At 43.8% G+C, this 21,351-nt stretch overlaps 1 protein-coding gene across 1 annotated transcript in view; it reads right to left on the bottom strand.

Moving 5' to 3' along the window:
• Window positions 1–21,351, bottom strand: part of NIM1K (NIM1 serine/threonine protein kinase) — a 51,957-nt gene that overhangs the window by 1,405 nt on the left and 29,201 nt on the right. The window contains exons 2-3 of the mRNA XM_012664753.1: window positions 17,738–18,758; window positions 1,572–1,840 (exon numbers count right to left, since the gene is read on the bottom strand). Of these exons, the coding sequence (XP_012520207.1) occupies window positions 1,572–1,840; window positions 17,738–18,029 (561 nt within the window). The 5' untranslated portion in view covers window positions 18,030–18,758. The remainder of the gene's footprint in view (window positions 1–1,571; window positions 1,841–17,737; window positions 18,759–21,351) is intronic.

Here is a 21,351-nt window from a genome sequence, read left to right as displayed (position 1 = left end):
ATTCTGAATCCAGACAGACAATCTTCTGAGGACCCTTGACATGGTCAGTCCCAAGGGTGCTTAAGAAATGGCTTCATGTCACTTTTCCTGATGGGCCTTTTAGGGTAAGAATCCCAACTTTGGAGCCTGACAGCTGCGTCAGTTCTAAGTTCAACTCTACCAGCTGCGTGCTGTGAGGGTCAGCTTTCTCCTCTGTAAAATGTGATACTGATAACCACCTCATCCTGCTGTGGTGAGAACTATACACAACACTGTATCGACAGTGCATAGCATGGTCTCGGCACATAAACAAACTCAATGAAATTTGTTTTTTTTTTTCCTCACCTCCCCCACTGAATTTTGGATCTGTATCTATGATTCATACTTTCTCTTTGCAGAGACCAGAGAACTGGGAGAAACGGCAGGGTGTAGAGTTTCCAAGGACTAATATCTGTACCCTCGACTGCTGGATTCTTTTCTGGTCTCCCACCAGATTACTATTCCAAGTAGAATGTGGAAGATTCGTTGCCCATTGGTTCTATTACTTGGAATGGGCTTATTCCCTGGCCCTGGGAAAGTTCACCGCAGCACAGAGCCACCTAAATGGCGACTAGTGATATACTACAGGTCTGAAACACCCACCACTGCTATAATCAAGTTCTTCTCTCTGCCTCATTTCTTTTTCCCCCTCCTCTCCTTCCCTCTGGGTCACTAAATCCCCTGCAAATTCTTTGGCCAGGAGTTCACCAATCCCTGTTTTGCCCCCATAACCAGCCAGGTAGAGGAACAAACTAGAAACAGCCTCTCAACTAACACAGATCCCAGACAAGTGTCTCTTTTCTGGCAGTTGGACAGACCCATTCAACTGGGATCTGGGAAAAGAGTGTGGCCACAAATTTTGCTCTAACATGATAGTAAAAGTGGGAGTCAAGCCTGCAAGTCAAGTTCCTCCCGTGTGCCCAGCAACATGGCCGACAAAAGAGAGGTCACAAAAGAGCCAGTTCTTGGAAGAACTAAGGAGTGTGCTTTAGGAGTCCAGACTTATCTAAAGAAATTATCAAAGAACTAAAAGAATGACATAATCAAGTGTTAATCTGGACACAGAGGTGGTAAGAGCTAGGGAGCTCACTGAGGGCAAGAAGAAAGTTTCACACAGAGAGACAACTGAGCTAGTTAAGAGGTGCAGATGGGATTTAGAATGTGAGATGTGATAAGAGGTGAGAGGGCATCCTAGACAGAGTTAGGAAGGCAAGGCCAAGAAGCAGTGAGGAGCCAGCTACCTGGGTAGTAGAATATGAGGTTGGAGAAATGGGTGTAGCTGGGGACTGGGGGATGTTCATTGGCTGCACCCAGCCACTCCTGCCAACTTCTGCAGAAGCCAGGAGGCTGCTGTATAACTGGAGATCCCCGGATGTTGCTTCAGAGGCAAGGAGCATGATCCCAGCCAGATCTCTGACTCTCACAGAAGGGAATACTCTTTGCCCTTGTAGGACTACAGCCCTCTGGGATGCTTGAGTGATGGCAAACTAAAGTCCCACACTCCCAATGCGGGCAGAACAGGAGTAAGACTCTCATTCCCTACCCCTGCTCACCATGTGCTTCACGGCAGACACGATCTGGGAGAAGATGATCTTGCTTTCTGGTTCGGAGAGCTTCCCTTCAGTGCTAATTTTCCCAAAGAGCTCCCCACCCCCCGCATACTCCATCACCAAATGGAGCTTGGATAATGTCTCCACAACTTCATAAAGGCGGATGATGTTGGGATGGTGCAGTTTTTCCATACTGGAGATTTCACGGGATAGTAGCCTTTGGGTTTTCTGGTCTAACTTGGTCTTGTCCAGGATCTTAATGGCCACCTTTTCTGGAAAAAAAAAAAAGTCAAAGGATGTGCCAGAATTCTTGGGAGAATAGATATTTAGAACTGGAAGGGACTTGAATCAGCCCCTTTATTGTACTAGACACAGAGGCTGAGTGGCTGTTTCCAAGCTCACAGAACGCATCAGTGACAAAGCAATTCTGGAGTTCGGTGTCCATGCTTTCCCCTTAGATAAGCACGGTCTTCCACACACAGGTTTTGATGCCAAATCTTGCCTTCCCAGGGAATTTTCCAGATAAAGTTAAAGTTCCTTTGCTCAGCCCAGAGAGTCCTTCTTGATCACCCTCATTGTCCATCACCCCTGTCCATCACCCCTGTCCACCATCCCCAACTCCCCATGCATCCTTTAGTCCAACCATTACAGAACTGTTTGTTGTTCCCTGAAAAGGTAGTGAACATTCATGCCTGAGATCTTTTCTCTACCTGTGTCATTCTCTCCATCGCTCCTTCCCTGTTCTTTGCTCAGTTATCTCTTGATGATCTTTCAAGAATAGCCTCAGAATTAACCTACCCAGGGAGCCTTCTGTGACACCTGTCTTAGGATGATCATGACGTCCAGATGTTGTACCTTCAGAGTGCTGCAATCAGTGCACTGCAGTCTCAGCGCAATGGCCTGTCAATGTCGACTCCCTCATCTGTCTCCCTCTCGGGCTTCCTTCCCAGTGTGGACTGTTTTATTGGACTTTGTCAGTGCCTGGTACACAATGTCCTGTACACGGCACACCAGAACTCGGTGGTGACAGTGCCGGTGAGGGCATGAGGAAATCGGCCCTGCAATGTGCTGCTGGTGGGAAGATTAAAAGATACAAATGGTTCTGGATTGTACTTTGGTATTATGTGTTGAAATCCTTTAGAATGGTTGCACCCTTTGACACAACCATTTCACTTTTGACAATTAATCTTAAGAAATCTGACACATGTGCAAGGATGCACGTGTAAGAAGACTTCTGTGATATGGAGAATAGCTTAAGTATCCAATAAGAGAGATGGTTCAAATAAAATGTGATTTATCTAATTTTATAATGTCATGCCACGTAGCTATCAAAAATGATGATGTTGATCTCTATTTATTGATATGAAAAGATATGGAATGAACAAGTGAGTAAAAATACAAATACACATTTGCATGGAAAAAATCTGGCAGGATATTCACCAAAATGTTTAGAATAGACGGTTATTTTTTAATCGGGGAATCACAGATGGTCTACCTTTAAATTTTGTTTTGTTTATCTGTATTTTCTATTTTTTCTAAAATGAATATAGACTACCTGTGTAATGAAAATGATTACTATTAGAAAATTATTAATATTAGAAAATGAATGAATTTCGACTCTAAAACATCATCCATTTTTTTTGTTCAAACTGGGCCAGACTTTCTATTAGATGAGATCAGGCACATTTCAGGGTGGTATGACCGTAGACCAGACTTAATATTATTAATAGAAAAGAAAGAAGTTACCAGGCAAGTAAACAGAATGGGATTGCAGAGTACCTGTTTGACCTACTTACAAAACAACTGCTTTGAAGAATTTTGCCGCAGTGGTTATTGGCATGAAGATAGACAGCACTAGGTTAATATAGGAGTGTTATTGGTACATTAAAGCAGGTCATTAGGGCTTCTGGCATGGAAAGAGGCAGGATTTACTGGTGTCTGATGCGGCCAGTGCTTCCTCTGGGGGAGTCAATCCTGAGCATGGAGGAGGGATCAGAGTTTGGATAATCTTGGGGGGCAATTGGCCCCGGCAAATGGACCTCCAACGGCAATCCTCATCCTCGGGCATTCTTCTTCCCTGGTTACATCTTTTCTACTGTTCTGTCTTCAGCTATTTACCTGAAATAGAAACTTCAGTTTTGTGTAGCTCATTGGGTGAGCTGTTATTTTAAGGGCAAGAATAATGAATTCCACCCTTTGATTTTGTGTATTGCCTATAGAGGAGCCCGCTGCTTCTCCTCGGTTCTCCCCATCACAGACTCAGACGTCTGTTAAGGTCCTCATTACTCTCCTCTGCCTCTCCTCCCTGCTGCCACCACACACTGTTCCTCACGTGGTGAGTGTTTGAGAATCAGGTGGCCGGTGTCAGGCTGCTGTGACAAAGCTCCCTTTCATACAATCCCAATTTTGTTTTTCTCTTTCTGTGTTGTGGTTCTTAGCAAGGGCTTCCCTCTGGGGGCCAGGACTAGAGTGTGGCAGGAGAGGTGTGAAGATGAACGCTTCCTTGAATTCTGTGCCTTAGGTGTCTCGATTGCCAGACTTCGTGTGCAATTACAGCCTGGCTGCTAACACAATGTATAATAATCATATTAAACATTTTTAAATCCCTGATAGTCCACATTGTCACTAAATGGTAGAAACTGCTGTTCCATGGAGAACTAGGTCTCTAAATCTACTCTTTCAGCAAATTTTCAGTAGGTACCTACTATGCCCCAGGAAGTGAAAAAGACAAGCACTGTTCTCACAGTCCAAGGAGAGAGAAAGACTTTGAAAAAAGTCCTACATATTAGGAAGGGACACAGATAGACAATGGAAAGGCCTCACTGTGTAAGGACACTATGTTGTGACGAGGAAGAGAGGAGAGAGGCCCCACGCTGGGCCTGTGGGCTTGGCATGTGTGCACGGCTCAGGTGAGACATCCGGTGTGTGCCTGAGACCTGCGAGGAGCCCCTGTGCTGGAAACACGGAGGGAGAAGAAGTGGCCCCAAATCAGCCTGCAGCAGTAGGCAGGGCCAGAGAAGCCGGACCCTTGGAGGCGGTTGTAGGGAATGCAGCCTTTATCTTTAGAGTAATGGGAAAACATAACAAGGTTTTAAGGGAGAGTGCTATAGTCTGATCCCCATTTGAGAAAAAGCACTTTGGCTGCAGTGTGGGAAGAGCAGCAAGCTGAGAGCAGGTGGTGGTTTTGGAGGGGTTACAGCAATCGCAGAGGGAGGACTCTTAGTGGTGGCAAGGGAGAGAGAGAAACGTAGACAGATTGGAGAGGTCAGCCTCTCCATTCTCCAAATCTGACGAGGAGTCTGACTCAGGTCCCACCTAGTGGGCAACGCATTCTTCAAACCGGACTCACAAACACAAATGTCTCTAGAGGCCAGGGTGGTTTTAGCAAAGCAAGGTTATTGGAAGCAATAGGGAGTTAGTGGGGATGGTGGCATCCTGAGGAGCACCTGTCCCCATGTGAAGGGACAACTGCTACTCGACACCACATATGTCACTACTTGGAATGTAGGCTCGGTGTTGTCAAATCTTCTGATTTTTTTTTTTCAAGAGAAACCTGGATATCTGAAATTTTATGTAAAATCTTCCAATTATTAAGTATTAGCAACTAATTCAAATTTTAAAACCTAGATCAAACCAAGCAAAATATGTTCACAGGACCAAGGGGACAAGGGGAGGGAGCAGATATTAGAACCTAGAAAGAGAGTGTTGTGTCGGGAAAGCTGCCTCAGAGGAGCTGAGGCTTCCTTCCAGACACACAGCTGGCCTGAGTCAACCTTACAGTGAGGGGCTGGGGAAATAGAGATCAGGCCCCCCCTTTCTTTGATACCCTGCAAGGGCTCCCTAGAGACCAAAGCCAATTGGAACTCAGAAGACTAAGGAGGCACGATGCAGTCTGGGCTGAGAGCAGAATGAAGACGGGTGGGGAACGGATCTGCAGGGGCGGATAGACAGTATCAGACACAGTGGGTTTGGGGAGAAAAGTGCCAGGAGCGATGGGGACATAAAATAGGGGGATGTTTCCTTAGTCTGGGGTCAGGGAAGATTTTAAACACTTTCTCTGGAGCCTAAGAGTTAGCTGGAGGAAATTAGGGAGAGGTTCTAAAAGTAGGAATGGGTAAGAGAGAAGATCTCGAGGCAGGAGAGACCTCATATCTTAGAGTTATGGTGTACAAGCTTTTGTGATTGGCTGCCTTTATCAATAGAACATTTTTAAGCATTACTCTCACATGTGTATATCTATTTACAAATTATGTGCATGTGCCACTAATATATACATTTTCAATATATATAATCATAGAGGCCAGGTGTGGCGGCTAACATCTGTAATCCCAGCACTTTGGGAGGCCAAGGCGGGAGGATTATTTGAGGCCAGGTGTTTGAGACTTAGGCCACCTTGGACAACATAGCAAGACCCCATTTCTACAATAAATTAAAAAAAAAATTAGCTGGATGTGGTGGTGTATGCCTGTAGTCCTGGCTATCTGGGAGGCTGAGGTGCGAGAATCACTTGAGCCCAGGAGATCAAGGCTGCAGTGAGCTATGATTGTGCCATTGCACTCCAGCCCGAGCAACAGAGCAAGACCCCGTCACTAAAAAATAAATAAATAATAAAATAAATTATAGTAACTAAAAATATATAATCACAAATAAATATAAATGGAAGTTCTAATATTTTTCTCCTCATTCCAGCAAATCATCTTGGGTGCCCCTGGGGTATGCACACCCTGCTTTTGAGATAACTGCCTTTGAGAGATTGAGATAAAACAGTGGGGCTGGCACATGGGAACGAAGGAAAACATAAGCCAAATGAGGCTGGAGAGGCAGCCAGGGCCAAGGTCTTGCGAGTCATTTTCTGGACCTCACATTAGAGCAGTGAGAAACCCCTGGAAGGTTGTAAGCAGGGAGTTTCATGATCAGGCTTGCAATTTCTAAAACATTGCCTCCAACTGCTGCAGGGGGAATGATGTAAGCTTGGAGACAAATTACAGTGACTTAATCCAATGAGGAAAGGATGAGCTCTGTAGAAGGTAAAATCAACAGGACTTGGTGTTTCGCTGGTGGGGGTTGTGGAGAAGCCAAGGTTTCTGGGCTGAGCAGCTGGGAGCATGGTGGCATTCACTGGAGGAGGATTTCACTATTGTCATCAGGGTTTTGTACACTCCCTCAGCTCCCCTCCCCCTCTCCCACATTGTTGTGTTCACTCAGCTAAACGAGGACCCTGGTTCAATCCAGCTCCCTGCCTACTCTAGTCCTACACCCTTGCAGTTGAACGTGATGGCTTGTCTCACTTTTAATTTATGATCACTAATCTCTGGTGGGCCTTTAAAGCTCCTGGCAGACATACTAGTCCAGTGACCCTTGTAAACTTTTATATACCTCTTTCATGGCTTCCTTCCTCTCATTAACTCTCTGATACCTTCTTTCCTGCTCCTCACTCATAGCTGGTGACCTTATTTCCTACTTTACTGAGTAAAGAAAGCAATAGAAGAGAATTTCCTCAAGTTCTTCCCACCACGTCTTCCAGCCTACCTGAATCTGTGCCCATAAACACTGTCTTCCTTCCTGTTACTTTGGAGAAAAAGTTCCTGCTCCTCCTAAGGCCTAGCTAAGCCTCCGCTGCATGTTGGATAGATTCCATCCACTCTCATCCACTAAAGAACAGCTCTCTAAAAATTTTTCCTTCTCTCCTGCATCATGATTTTCCTTTTCTGCTGGGTCATTTCCATCAACACACATTCATGTTGTTTACCATGTTTTAAAAAAATCTTCCCAATTGGCCGGGCGCGGTGGCTCACGCCTGTAATCCTAGCTCTCTGGGAGGCCGAGGCGGGCGGATTGTTTGAGCTCAGGAGTTCGAGACCAGCCTGAGCAAGAGCGAGACCCTGTCTCTACTAAAATTAGAAAGAAATTAATTGGACAACTAAAAATATATAGAAAAAATTAGCCGGGCATGGTGGCGCATGTCTGTAGTCCCAGCTACTCGGGAGGCTGAGGCAGTAGGATTGCTTGAGCCCAGGAGTTTGAGGTTGCCGTGAGCTAGGCTGATGCCACGGCACTCTAGCCCGGGCAACACAGTGAGACTATGTCTCAAAAAAAAAAAAAAAAAAATCTTCCCAATAAAAATGCATACATATGTTTACCAAAAGACTTATACTAGAATGTTCGTAGCAACATTATTCATAGTAGCCCCAAACTGGAAACTATCCACACCACTAACAGTTGAATGGATAAATAAATTTTGGTATATTCATACAATGGATGACTATATAGCAATGAGAAGGAAGCATCTAAAATGCATAAAATAATACGGACAGCATTCACAAACTTAATATTGGGCAAAGGAAATAAGACAAAAGAACACATACTGTATGATCCCATTTATGTTAAGTTTAACACAGGCAAAAAGCAATCTATGATGTTGGACGTCAGGGTAGTGGTTACACTTAAGGATGCAGTGAATGGGGATGGAGGACAGGAAGGGGGTCTGAGTACTGGAAATGTTCTCTTTCTTGATCTTGGTGGTGGTTACACAGGTCTTTTCCATTTGGAAAATTCATTGTGCTGCATGCCTATGATTTTCACACTTTTTTTGTGTGGGTATATGTTAAACATCAAAAAATCTTTCTGAACAATCACCTAAAACCCTCTCTTGACCTCACTTCCCTCTCCAGCACCAGACCCCTTTCTCTCATTCCCTTTATGGTAAAACTCCTTTAAAGAGTTTGTTCTACTTCACTGTCTCCAATTCTCCCCTCCTTATTTCTTGAATGCAGGAGATAATGCTGCTAAAAATGCTCTCCTCTGGGTCGCTAATGACCTCCAAATTGCTAAAACCAATGGGCAGTTCTCAGCCTTCATCCCCAAAGACACCCTTATCACTTGGTTTCTAGGACAACACACACTCTTGGGTTTCTTCCTCTTTTCACTTCTCCAAGCCTCCTTAGCTGTGTCCTTTTCATCTCCCTAGCCCCCAAATATTGGATACCTAAAGGCTTAGTTCTTAGGCCTCCTCTCTACAATCACTTCCTTGGTGATTCCAGATATAGAAATACACCTGCCTACTTGGGCGTTGTGTTAATTTGCGTTCTACCAGAAGCAGATCCTGAGGCAGGGACTCAGGTGCAAGTAGTTTATGAAGGAGGTGATCCCAGGAAACACGAGCAGAGGAATGAGGAAGTGAGACAGGAAGGGAAAGGCAGCCAATAAAGGGTGTGTTACTAAGGAAGTCTTGGGTGAATCCTGCTAAGAGTTATGCTTGCTTTTCATCATGAGGAGGATGAGAGAGCTGGTACTTATGTATCATCCCCTGCCAGTAACTGGTTGTTGGCCTCTCCTGGGGAATGTATATTTCTGGCCTACCGTGCATGCAGGCAGAGCAGGCTCCAGTGGCTAGAGAAAGCCCAGAGGCAAAGAGATGGAGAGAATGGCAGTTGAAGGTGAGGCCTGCGCTGAAATGGTAAGGTCCAAGGAGACGCAGGTGGGGCACCAACAGCATCTGCTCTGCAGTGTCACAGATGTGTAACAGGCATGTCAGACATAACAGGTTCAATACCAAGCTCTTCATCTCTCCTGGCCCAAACCTGCTCCTTCCTTCTACAATCTTCCCCCTTTTGGTAAATGTAAACTTATTCTTGTGCTTACCTGGGTCAAAAACCTTTGAGTATTTAATTCTTCTCTTTTATATTCCATTTTCTATATATTAGCAAATTCTGTTATCGTCAGCCTTTCCAATATAGCCAAACTCCAGCCACTTTTCCACACTCCACTACTACCTTCCTGGTCCAGGCCACGATTATTGCTTGCCTGGATTTTTGCAAGAGGCTCCTAACTGATCTCTCTTCTTCTGCCTCCTGCAGTCTACTTTCAACAGAGCAGCCACAGTGATCCTGTTAAAGCTTAAGCCAGATCATGCCACTCCCCGCTCCCTCGAATGGCTCCTGCTTCACTCCTAGGACAAGCCAGATTCCTTACTTTGGCACACTTGGCCCTCCACCATCTGGTTCCTGCTACTCTCTGCCCTTGTCCCCCTTGGCTGTTTCAAGAATACTGCAGGCGCCTCCCCTCTGGGCACTCTTGTGCTTGCTATGCCTTCCACCTGATGGTTCCCCCCATATACGTGCGTGCGTAGCAGGTTCCCTCATTTCTTTCAGGTCAATTATCACCTCCTCAGTCAGGCTGTCCCTCGCCAACTTATCTAAAAACTATAGCCCTCAGTGCTTCCTATCTCCCCTCCTGCTCCATTTTCTTTCTTATCACTTTTCACTACATGACATGATTAATATTCTACAAACTTATTTTTGTCTGTCTCCCGCACTAGAATATAAGCTCCATAAGGACAGAGATCGCCGTTTGTTTTGTTCAGTGCCGTATCACCAGTCTCTAGAATAGTGTCCGTTACATAGTAGGTGCTTAACAAATATTTGTTGAATGAATGATCTCATTCAGTCCTCACAAGAACCCAGGGTATCATCATCACACTGTACACTCAGTTTTGTACCTGGCTGTTTGTTTCTCTTACTCATAAGTCCCACTCATCTTCCATGCACGGTCTTCATAACCGTGCTTTCTGACAGCTGTGTGACCTTCTGCCCAATATATAGCTTTAATCTATTTGACTGTTCCTGTATCGTCAGCTCCTACAAGTTATTACAAGATCTTAACACTATAAATAACACTACAGTAGTTATAGTATTTCCGATATAAGGACTTATTTTTAAGGTGGATTCCCCAAAGCCACTAACTAACGGTTTTTAAAGTAAGAAAATGCAATGTTAAATTGCTATTTTAGTGAATGTATTCAAGAGGGGGAACCACTTTTTTAAAACAAGGGCCCTTCTTTAGTAAGTTCTACTATAGACTGAGTTAGTTCCCCAGCCCTGGAGAGATCATAGCATAGAGCACCTACCAGAAGGTACCACCATGCATTGCTCCCTCTAATATCCCTTCCCTCACACTGAGAAGATAGTATACTAACTTAATTCACCAAATATTTATCAAGTGTTTATGATGTATAACACATGTGGGGGAACTCTAAGGATCAATATGATACAATATCTGACACCAAGGAGCTTGTAACTAGGACTCCCAAGATTGTCACTATACCCAGGCTTTTGTTAAGCCCCAAATCTTTACTTCTCTGTCATACTTTCTCTTGGGCTCCAAGAGGGATGTTAGACACATCCATTTTATGAGCTCCATGTACCTCCAAGTCAGTGCTTCTAAATCTTTACTCTCAAATCTATTAATATTTCTTCTGTAATTTACTATTCTCTGGTAAGTCATTAACCCTGGAAACTGGGAGTCATCTTCAATTCTTCCTCTCCCTGTCCCTTCCTGCTCTCACCCATCCTATTGATCATGAGGTTTCCTAATATTATAAAACATTTTTCAAGTGCGTCCCCTTCTCTCCATCCTCACTGCTACTTAATGGAGATGGACATCATCATTCACCATTAGACTAATATTTTTTTCTGACTTTCTTGACTCTTGTCACTCCTCAACTTCAATTCTTCTTCCTCACTGAAATCAAATTATATTAATCGCTGGTATTAATGGCTTGTATAAAGCTCTTCTTTAGCTCCCCAATAACTAAATGACAAAATCCAAATAAACAAGAAGATTCTCCATGATCAAACCCCTGCCCACATCACCCACCTTCTCTCCCTCCCACTACCTGAGGGTGTACCCCATGCTCCAGTTTCACTGAATTACTTTTAATGTCCAAATACCCTCGCCCACTGGTTCATACCTCCATCGCTCTTCCTGGAAGTCTCTTTCCCCTGTGTCCTGTAAACTTTCTCCTCAAATCTCAAGACCCATTGCAAGCCTTTCTTGCTCAATAGACCCTCCCCAGATTCCAGCAGGCACAGGGGGACACACCCTTGGTGCCTTACTCTGTGACAGCATGGCTGTGAGTTCCCCATCACAGGCAAGAAGTATATCTTACTCATCTTTGGAAGGTCCAGAACAAAGCATGTGCTCAGGAGATTGTTATTATTTTTTTTAAAAAAAGAAATGAATGAACTAATAAATAAATAAAGTGAGAGAGAGGAAGAAAGGATCCTAGAAACATGAGACTAGAGTGAAAGGGAGGAAGAGGTCAGAAAGGGCAGCCACAGAGGAAAGCACACACACCCGCCGCCTCTTCTACTTCTGTTTGTGACGATAAATGGGACATAAAATATTCAGAAGCCAAGTGCATCATCTCTTTTGAGAAATTTCCAATTATCCTAAAAGGGGGTTCATGATGGCTCTCAGCCTGCCCTATCGACTTGCAGGGCCCAAGGGAATCTAAGCTGTTAGCTGTAAAAATAAACCCCAGCCAGCAAGGCCCCATACTGGGGCCTTCTTTTAGAGCAGCTGGCATTCCTTTTTTGTTTTTTAAACTACTGCTCTGGGAGCTTCCCCTGGCACTGAAAATTCTTTGCTTTCTTAGAAATCTCCTCCATTATCTTTTCCAGATTGTTCATATTTCCTAGAAAACCTGATGACAATTCTGGACAAGTTGGCTTTGTATGGGGGTCCGTATTTGTATAAACCACTACCCACTCTCCTGCCCTCTTTTGCACATACCATCCATCCCAGAACCAGGGTGCGAGACTGTCTCTTTGCCAACAGGGCCACTCTGTAGCAGATTAGGCAAGAGGAAAGCATGTCAATGAGGCCACACAAGGCACCCATCTGGCCAGCAGGAAAATGCCATGTTCTCTGAAACTCAGGGGAACTAGTATGAAGTTAATTTTGCCATACAACAGACAAGAAACGTTTCGAACTCAAGAAGTAAGTCACCATATAAATACCAATTGTTATTTATGATATATTATGTTATGTTATGGTATATTACAACCATATCTTTTTCTTCTGTCTTTTCACATGGTAGCCTATCTACAGCATTGGGCACGTTCTTGCTCCTGGCCTGTAGAAATTTCTCTGCTTAGCTGGTTAATGTCTCTGTGGTAGATATGTCCATCAATTTGCTGCCCTCTCTACTCTCCGTTCTCAGAGACACTTCTTTAAAAATTGAGCTCTGCAGAGAGAGCCGTGGGCCACATGACCCTAAGGGCAACAGCTCACTGACGTGGGCATTCCCTTGACTCAGAGATGGCTCATCGCCAGCTGGCTAGTGAGCAGACACATTCTCTCTCTAAAATTTGAACTGAAATAGAATGAAATCAGTGGGATGGAGATGGGCGATAAAGCTGAGAGGTTATAGACATGTGGGACTGGCAATAACCATTCCTGGCCATGATGTGCCTTCTGATAATTAAGCATAGAAAGCCACTCTACAGAAAGAAGTAGAAAGGTGGAACAGGTTCATCAAGGGAAGTAGAAATGGGAAACCATGGGCCCCAGAGAAAGCTAAGGAGATGAAAAGAGTAATATCTTGACACCTGGCCCTACTTCCCTGCTGTGGGTCTGTAGATTCCCCTGTGCTTAATACGCCCCTTTCCTGTGAGTTCCTGTAAACAGGTTCTAAACCTTGGGACAGCCACTTGCGTGCCTCTATTTCCTCATTTATAAAACACAGGATGACTAGATGATGTCAGTGTTTCCCAAAGTGGAACCTATAACAACTCATGAGGCAGAAATGATTTTAGTGCATGGAAACAGCCTTAAATAGCACTGAATCATGGCATAAAAAACATTATTCCCGTTTCAGTTTTCCTTCAGTTCTCCTAATTAAGGCAAAGAGAAAGTCTGAGACTGGTTGTTAGCATGTTTTTAAAAATTACTTTCTATTACTTGGTAATTTTCCTCTAAAACTGTTAAATTTGTTTGCATTGTGTTTATTTTTTACCATTATCTTTCTACTCACAGCAAGTGATGTGGGTTTTTCATTTTTGTAATAATATTAAATTTCCTTTTGAAATAAGTTTAAATAAAAAATACAGTTGTACCAATGATAGCCACCATTCACTAGGTGGCTACTATGTACCATGTACTTTACATGTTATTTATAATTTTTCCAACAATTCTAAGATAAGAATCATTATCTCTATTTTACGGGTGAGGCAACTGAGGACCAAATAAATCAGGTGCTCTTTCCACTGTCCCATCCTGCTTCCTCTCTATTGGAATCTAACATCTGAACCCACACTCATGTGAAACTGCTCAAAGTTGGCCACATCCAGTAGTTTTTGCTAAGACTTTAGCTTCTGTGACCCCTCTGCAGCATTGGACACTGTTTTCTGAATTCTTGGTTTGGCTTTATCCAATTCGTCCTGTTCCTTTCTAAATCATGTCTTCTGTCTCAATTTCTGGCCCTTCATCTCCATATGTGTTTTGTCTTTGTCTTCTGTTCTTGTTCTAGACCACTGAAAAGCAACATTGTCCCAGTGAGATTTGAATTACAGATCTAAATCTACTTTTATGAGTAAAAATTTAAAAGCTTCCCCCTCAATGTGGCACTGTGTATTAAAATTTTTTCAGTGCATGCTCTTTGACCAAGAAGAGAACTAACTTCTAGGAATATTTACTGAGAAAAACCATACAAGTATGGAAAAGGGTAATCTCTGTAGCAATATAAATAACAGCAAAACTTTAGAAATGATCCAAATATTAATCAATAGGGGTTAGGTTAAATAATTTATGCTATAGCTATATAATGAAACACTATATGCTGTTCAAAAGATGATATATCTTTTTGGAAGTATATAGATAGATATAAATATATATACACACACATATACATTGACATTGGAAAATACCTATATTTGATGACATTGAAAAATCATAGTTTTCATGGAGCAAGAGTGAATGATCCCATTGGTATATTTAAAACCATTCCATATACATATGCATGCTTATGCATACATAAAATGTTAACCAGGATGTAAAACAGTGTTTAGGTATAAAAAGGGTGCTCATCACCTTTCTCCACCATCTCCCTTGGTGGTTGCCATCTCTGTCACAATCACTTTGATGTGCACCCCTGTCTGACCTCACACCGGTGTCCCTGACCGGAGCATGCAACTGCCCAGGAGACACCTCCTCCAGGACATCAGTGTTTTCACTCATCATTTTCCCTCCTAAGTCTGCTCTTTCTCTATACTTCCCTATTTCTTTTAAAGGCATCACTCTTCTTTTGGTTCACATAGTCAAGTAAGGCAAGTTTATTGCCTTTGTCCATCCTTCCATCTTCAGTTCCAAATTCAACCAATGACCAACTGTGATGGCTAATTTTGTTTGTGCCTTGACTGGGCCATGTGCTGCCCAGACATTTGGTCAAACATTTTTCTGAGTGTGTCTGTGAGGATGTTTCTGGAAGAGATTAACATTGAATCAGTAGACTGAGTAAAGCAGAGTGTCCTCCCCAATGTAGATGGGTCTCACCCAAGCAGTTGAAGACCTGCATAGAACAAAAAGACTGAGTAAGAGGGAGCTCCTTCTGCATGACTGCTTTAAGCCAGGACGTTGATCTTCTTCAGCCTTCAGATTCAAACTGAAACATTGGCTCTTCTTGGCTCCTGAGCCTGCTGGCTTTTGAACTAGAACTATACCACTAGCTCTCTGGGGTTTCCAGCTTGCTGACTGCAAATCTTGGGACTTCTCAGCCTCCATAATCGTGTGAGCCAATTCCTTATGACAAATCTCAATCTCTCTCTCTCCCTCCCTCTCTTTCTCTGTCTCTCCATATATCTACACATGTTGGTTTGTTTCTCTGGAGAACCCTAACACGCCAATTGTCCAGATTCTTGTCTTCGGTAACCCAGCCCCTCTTTTCTATTTTGATTGCCACCATCCTAACTCAGCACCTCTTCTCCTTTGGCTGGACTGTCACCATTGCTTCCTGTCATCTCCCCGCCTCCTATGACTGTCTCTTCCCAATCTTCATCCTCACCACTATTGGGTTAATCTGCCAAAAGCCCTGTTTTAATTACAAAAATGCTGATGACTCTTCAACATTAAGAAAAACAATCCAAGCTCCTTGAGCCAATATTCAAAGTCCACCATGATTCAGCCTCAACTTGGTTTTCCAGTTCTTTCTCCCAACTCTCCTGGCATTTAGGGAAATTATGCTACATATCATTTCCCCACATTTATGCTTTTACTCACTTTCTTCTTCTAATTAACCCTCTAGCCCTTCTCTGTCCTATAATCATTTCCTATCCAAAATCCTATCCCTGCTTGAGGTGTAGCTCAAATTCTGTCCGCACCTAAAGCCTTCTACAATATTCCTAAAGTGGAAGAGTCTCCTTCCTTTAAACCCACAGCTTTTTTCCTCTATATTTTTCAGATTCTTGTTTGTACTGTACTCATTTGTATATGTCTTTTCACTTATCCTCTTTGAGGGTGGAGGCTGTATCCATTTCATCTTTATATCCCCCAAGGCCTAATTTAGTACTTCTATTATTGGTTTAAATGAATAATAAATGAATATTATCCCAAGTGAAATGAAATTTGAAAGTTAAATGTAGCATGCAAACCTGACACAATACCTCATAATTGATTTTAAAATACAAATGATACCTGGATTATCCATTTGTGGCAAATACCAAAAATTTACTATTTTAAAAGCTGCCTACAGTACATGCAAACTGCTGTAGGCAAATGTTTCTTAGATCTGCATGTCCATTAGAATCACCTGGAGAGTTTTTAAATAATATCCATGCCTAGTCCCACTCCAGACCATGTATATCAAAAGCTCTAGGGGTGGATTCTGGGCACTGATTTTTTTTTTAAACCTTCTCAAGTAATTTTAATGTGCAGTCAGAATTCAAAATGACTGCAGTCGGTAGGGGAAGGCAGCTGAATTGATCTCGGTTTGTGTATGGGGATGGATGGGAACTTTTGTTGATACAGATAATTTAATTGATCTTTGGTTATACAAAGGCAAGACAAGGCTAAAGCAACTCTGCAAAATAATAGCAATAACTAACAAACATTTCTTGAGCACCTGAGCATTATCCCCTATAACACCCTATGAAGTAAGCACTGTTATTGGCTGCATTTTATAAAAGAAGAATCTGAGGCTCAGAGAGAAGTACTTTAATTTACCCAGATAAGTAGAGAAGCCACGATGTGAAGACATGAATCCAGACACTCAGACTTCAGAACAAAATGGAAGGGGACTTAGAACTCCGGTGACTCGGGAGTGTACATGTGGGGCAGAGCGGGGCGAGGGGTGGTGTGTGTGTGTGTGCGTGTGTGTGGGGCCAGGCACAGGGATTGGAGAGGCATGGGATTGGGGGTTGGAGAAGAAAACAAAAGACAACTCTAATACAATAAAAGAGAGACCCTGGATATATGGCGGCAGGCTGGGTCCAAGGAGGGAGAATGTCAGTAAGGGATTCTTGGCAGAGGATAGAGCCTGTGGGCTTTAGGAACTCAGTAAATCATGCCTAGTTGCAAGTGTTCTTTTTCTGTCCTCTAACTGCCTTATGATAACCTCCAGGCTTCAGCTAAGTTACAGATACCTTGGGGAAGTGCCCACAATGGGGCTGGAGCAGCAAGGGGGTGCTGGGCTCTCCATACAGTTCCTCCGTGAGGCCAGAGTGGTGGACGCTGCTCATTCAGAATCCCAGAGTGACTGGTAACCAAGCAAGCGTGGAGTGAGGAGCCACATAACAGTGAGAACGAGGACAGGCAGACTGACTCAGGAAAGGTCCTGAGATCAAATCCCTTTCCCCCAAATATTACCGAAGTAGCAGCCTCTGGTTAGAAGGGGAAACTGGACCCTGCTAGCCAGAGACAGTAGGCCTCGGGAAGTCTCCTGTGCCACTCGGTGCCATTGTTACTGACACACAAATATATATAGAAGCTGTAAGTATGGGCTTGGGATATGAGTTGCCTTGGAACCAAGCCACACTCCACTTTGCTTCTTGAAGGCTTCACTGGAGAAGGCAGAGTCCTCTCATATTTGAGTGGGTTTATATGCATGGTACTGTGGGAGTGGTTTTGGAGTCAAAAACATCTAAGACTGAATTGCTGAAGCCACATTTAAGCCACATCTCAGTTTCCCTATCTGCAAAACGGAAATAAAAAGACTGATCTCACACCGTGACTGTGAAAATTAACTGAGATGACGGGAAGGCAGCTGGCGCAGGGCTCGGGCTAGCAGGGGCTCAGCTGAGGTCACTTTACTTGCTTCCCTGGCCCTGGCCCCCTAACCCCGCCCCCAGACGAGGTTCCAATTCCACAGGGATGGCCCCTGGGAAGTCAGATCCTACCTTTGGTTAGGGAGTGAATTCCGAGCTTGACTTGGGAAAAGTTTCCGCTCCCGATTTCCCCTCGAATTCGGTAGAAGCCTATCCGTTTCCCCAGTGTGATCTCCCTCACCACCTTCTCATCCCGGGACATGTCCTGGGTCAGCTTCTCAAAGGGCGTCAGCTGCTGAGGCTGTCCCTCCTCACCCTCCTTGCTGCACTCCGTCTGACAGCCACTTTCTACGCTGTCGCGCCGATCCCACCTGGCGTGGTGGGGGTTCACCAGGCCGCCTCCATTCGCGCACACTGCGGTCATCGTCCCCCGCAGGCTCACATCTCCATCTCGGCCAAGAGGCGCAGGTCGAGGGCAGGTTGCCCAGGGGCGCGGGAGGCCCGGCGGGTGGGGGGTGCGAGTCCAGGACGGCCAGCGCGCAGAGTCCGCGAGAGCCGCCGCCCGCTGGGCAGACGCTGCGGAGCAGCCTCCTCCTGGGCTTCAGCGGGAGGCGCGCGGCGGCCGGGTCGGCCCAGCCCAGCAGAAAGCCGCTCGCCTCACTCGAGACATTTCCCACCTTCCTTCACGTTGAACTTGCAGCTCGAACTGTACAATGAGCCACACATCCAGTCACCATAGCCACTTCCCTGATGGGATTCCAGGAGCCTTCTGGCCTGACGACAAGCAATCTGATGCTCTGTGGTAGGAAGGCGGCTGTGCCCCAGGATAAAGGCTCCAGTTTGCTATTTCCCTTGATGGCCAGGGAATCTTGCACTCGGGCGTGTAAAAGCCCCTGGGACGCCCCCGAGTCCCTGTCTCCGGTGCTTTTCTCTGACCTTCATTTTCTGCTTCTCTTGCTGTCAAGCTGCAGAGCCCTGGAGACCTAATAATCTGGACCCCAGGAAAGACGAAACTTGCAAATCAGCCTTCTGATCACACGGGCAGCCAGAGAAGGATTAAATCCCTGCAATGTCACTTTAGCTGGCCTTTATTTAGATGAGCCTTCCTCTAAGCCGTGAGCTGTCTCAAAAATTTGGCAGGTGCTGGTTCATCCTAAGAGTATAGAGTAAGAAAATTAATAGCTATGTTATTGCACTGTGCAGGATTTATAATGAATGTAAAAATGCTTTGTAAGCATTGATCTAAAAGCACTCCACAAATTTCGGATATGAGTCATTTAAGTAGTAGATGCTTGGTTACATGATTTAGTAACAAGAAAAGTGTATACACATACACCCCTCAATCGACATTTTAGAAAAGCCCTTACAGTCTGTACATATTTCTAGCAAAATATTTTTTTTTTATTTCTTAAAGTTTAGGAAAATATGCATATTTCCTTGGGTTAAAAAGCCAGATTTAAAAAATAATAATATGGTAGAAATGATGATAATATTCTCTATTCATTACTATCAGCTTTCAAAATTTCTTATATTTATTCGATTAATCATGTTCTATCTCCCTTACTGCTTTATGTTCTTGCATAACTTTCCTTGTACTAGTTGCTTCCACTCTCTTTCTATGTCATTTTACGACAAAGGCTGATTTTTCTCCTATGTTTATTTTTAAATTTTTTCTGTTCAAGTGTCAGCTTCTAGGCCCAGCATCTTATTTTGAAGATGTGAAAATGGAGGATAAACAAGTCTATAGTATTGTCAGTGATATGAAATACTACCTGGCTACAGTGTCTTCTGGACTGTTTTTCTGCATTCTCCTTAGGAAATAATCCCAACTCTCTGAATTCACACAGCACTTCATGCATTTTCCAAAATGGCTCATCTCCATGAAGGTGGGAACTGGGTCTAATTCATCTATATGTCCTGTTCTCCTCCTCTCTCCTTCCATGTGGAGTGTGATGTCCTACATATAGGGTGTTCACTACATAAATGTGTTTTGAACTGGATTTTTGGACTGAGCATTCCAAACCAAAAACTTGACTGAAAACGTGAGAGATCGTCTTAGAAATGTGGATTTCCAACTCTGCTTGATGATGTCACATTATTATAATTAAGTGTAGGGTTGCCTATATGTGGTTAAGTATGGGGTTGCCAAATAATCATAAATAAGGGAAGTAAAGAGGAGGTTGATGCCCACTACTATTCCTATTTCTGGATAGGGAGAGAGGAATCTGGAGGAAGGGTGAAGGACAGAGGCTTAACAGGGGCCAGGTAGTGGTAACTAAACAAATGTTTAGGTTAAAGACAAATTAGAATGTTTTTAAAAAACGTTTTAAGATAAAAGATCCTTAATTAGGTTGAGGAAAATCAAAGTCACTGATTTTTGATCATCCTGGGGTCACAGACTCCTTTGAGATTCTTTTCTTGTTTTGTTTTTGAACTGGGGTGTCACTATGTTGCCCAGGCTAACCTCAAACTCAAGCAATCCTACTTCAAAATTGCTGGTATTACAGGCATGGCACCGAGCCCTGCTGCTTTGAGACCGCTAACAAAATCTATGACCGGATTCCTAGACGAAAAGCACACCCAACACAATTTGTATCCAATTTTAAGAGGCTCATGGACACTCTGAAACCTATCCCTGTACCTCAGGTTAAGAATCTCTGCGAGGCTAAGGGGCACTAGATCTCCTCAGATTCCTGGCAAAAAGACACCATGAAGCTTATGGGAGACTAGAAGTGAAGTAGCGTTAATCATAATTCTGAAGGAAACTTTAGCTTAACCTACTCAAAAAGAGAATAAGGATTTTCAACAGCATGCAGTGCTTGATCACCTTGTGTTCTAGCAGACTGTATGAAGAACTTGTCGGCTCTGTGACCTCTCAGAGTACTTCATCACTGTGTTGTCCTTGTCACCGATTACTTGTATTGCAACTAGATAAGCACCTGGAGGGCAGGAACCTGTGCTTTATTTTTCTCTCTGTCTCGTAGAGTTCTGTGCAGTGCCCGGCATTACTCGATAAAAGTTTGTTGAGGAAGGAATGAGCTAGCTTACCAATCTATCCATGAGTACATTCAGGTATGATTTAGTAGAGCTAAACAATTTCATTTTTAAGCCAATCCCAATATTTACTTTAATTATCTCAGAAAGCTTATTTCAGCCCACATTTCTAAGGCCTGGGCTACCTTTTACTAGATATTAGGATTCCTGGCCCCTCCTTCTTGTGGAAGTGAAAGCTTAGTTGGAAGTCCATCCTCCCACTGAGAATTTCTTTGAGCTGCTTAGAAATGCAAACCTCCCCTAACCCTTCCAAAGGATCTGCTCTCTCCAAGTGCTCAGCCTCATGTCTCCCTCTGTACCTGCTACCCACCCCCAACTCCTGCCCTGCTGTTGGTTTCAGCACTTGCTATCTGCTTTCCTGGTTTCCCAGCTCTCCTGATCTGGGCTCTATATCTTGAACTCCATTCAGGCCCTTGGATTTACAATGTGGTTTTAGACTTCAGGTGTCTCCCAGGAATTCCTCTCTCTCCCCTCCCAATTTGACATAGATCAGACACAGTTGCCATGTGTAGTCAGACTTTATCTTGGATTATACCCACAAATTACATTTCTTGTGAAATGGTCTTGAACAAATTATCTTGTCTTAATGGTCAAAGGATAATTAATCTTCTGTTTAGATCAGATAAAGACATTTTCACAGTTGTGCAAACGTTGCTATGTTTTGTATTAAGGACAAAGTACAACTTGTTGAG

The sequence above is a fragment of the Propithecus coquereli genome, unplaced genomic scaffold (genome assembly GCF_000956105.1).
Source record: "Propithecus coquereli isolate 6110/MARCELLA unplaced genomic scaffold, Pcoq_1.0 Scaffold91, whole genome shotgun sequence".
Taxonomy (NCBI): Eukaryota; Metazoa; Chordata; class Mammalia; order Primates; family Indriidae; genus Propithecus; species Propithecus coquereli.
Note: the sequence above shows the minus strand (reverse complement) of the source record. Positions and strands in the feature narration are given on the sequence as shown.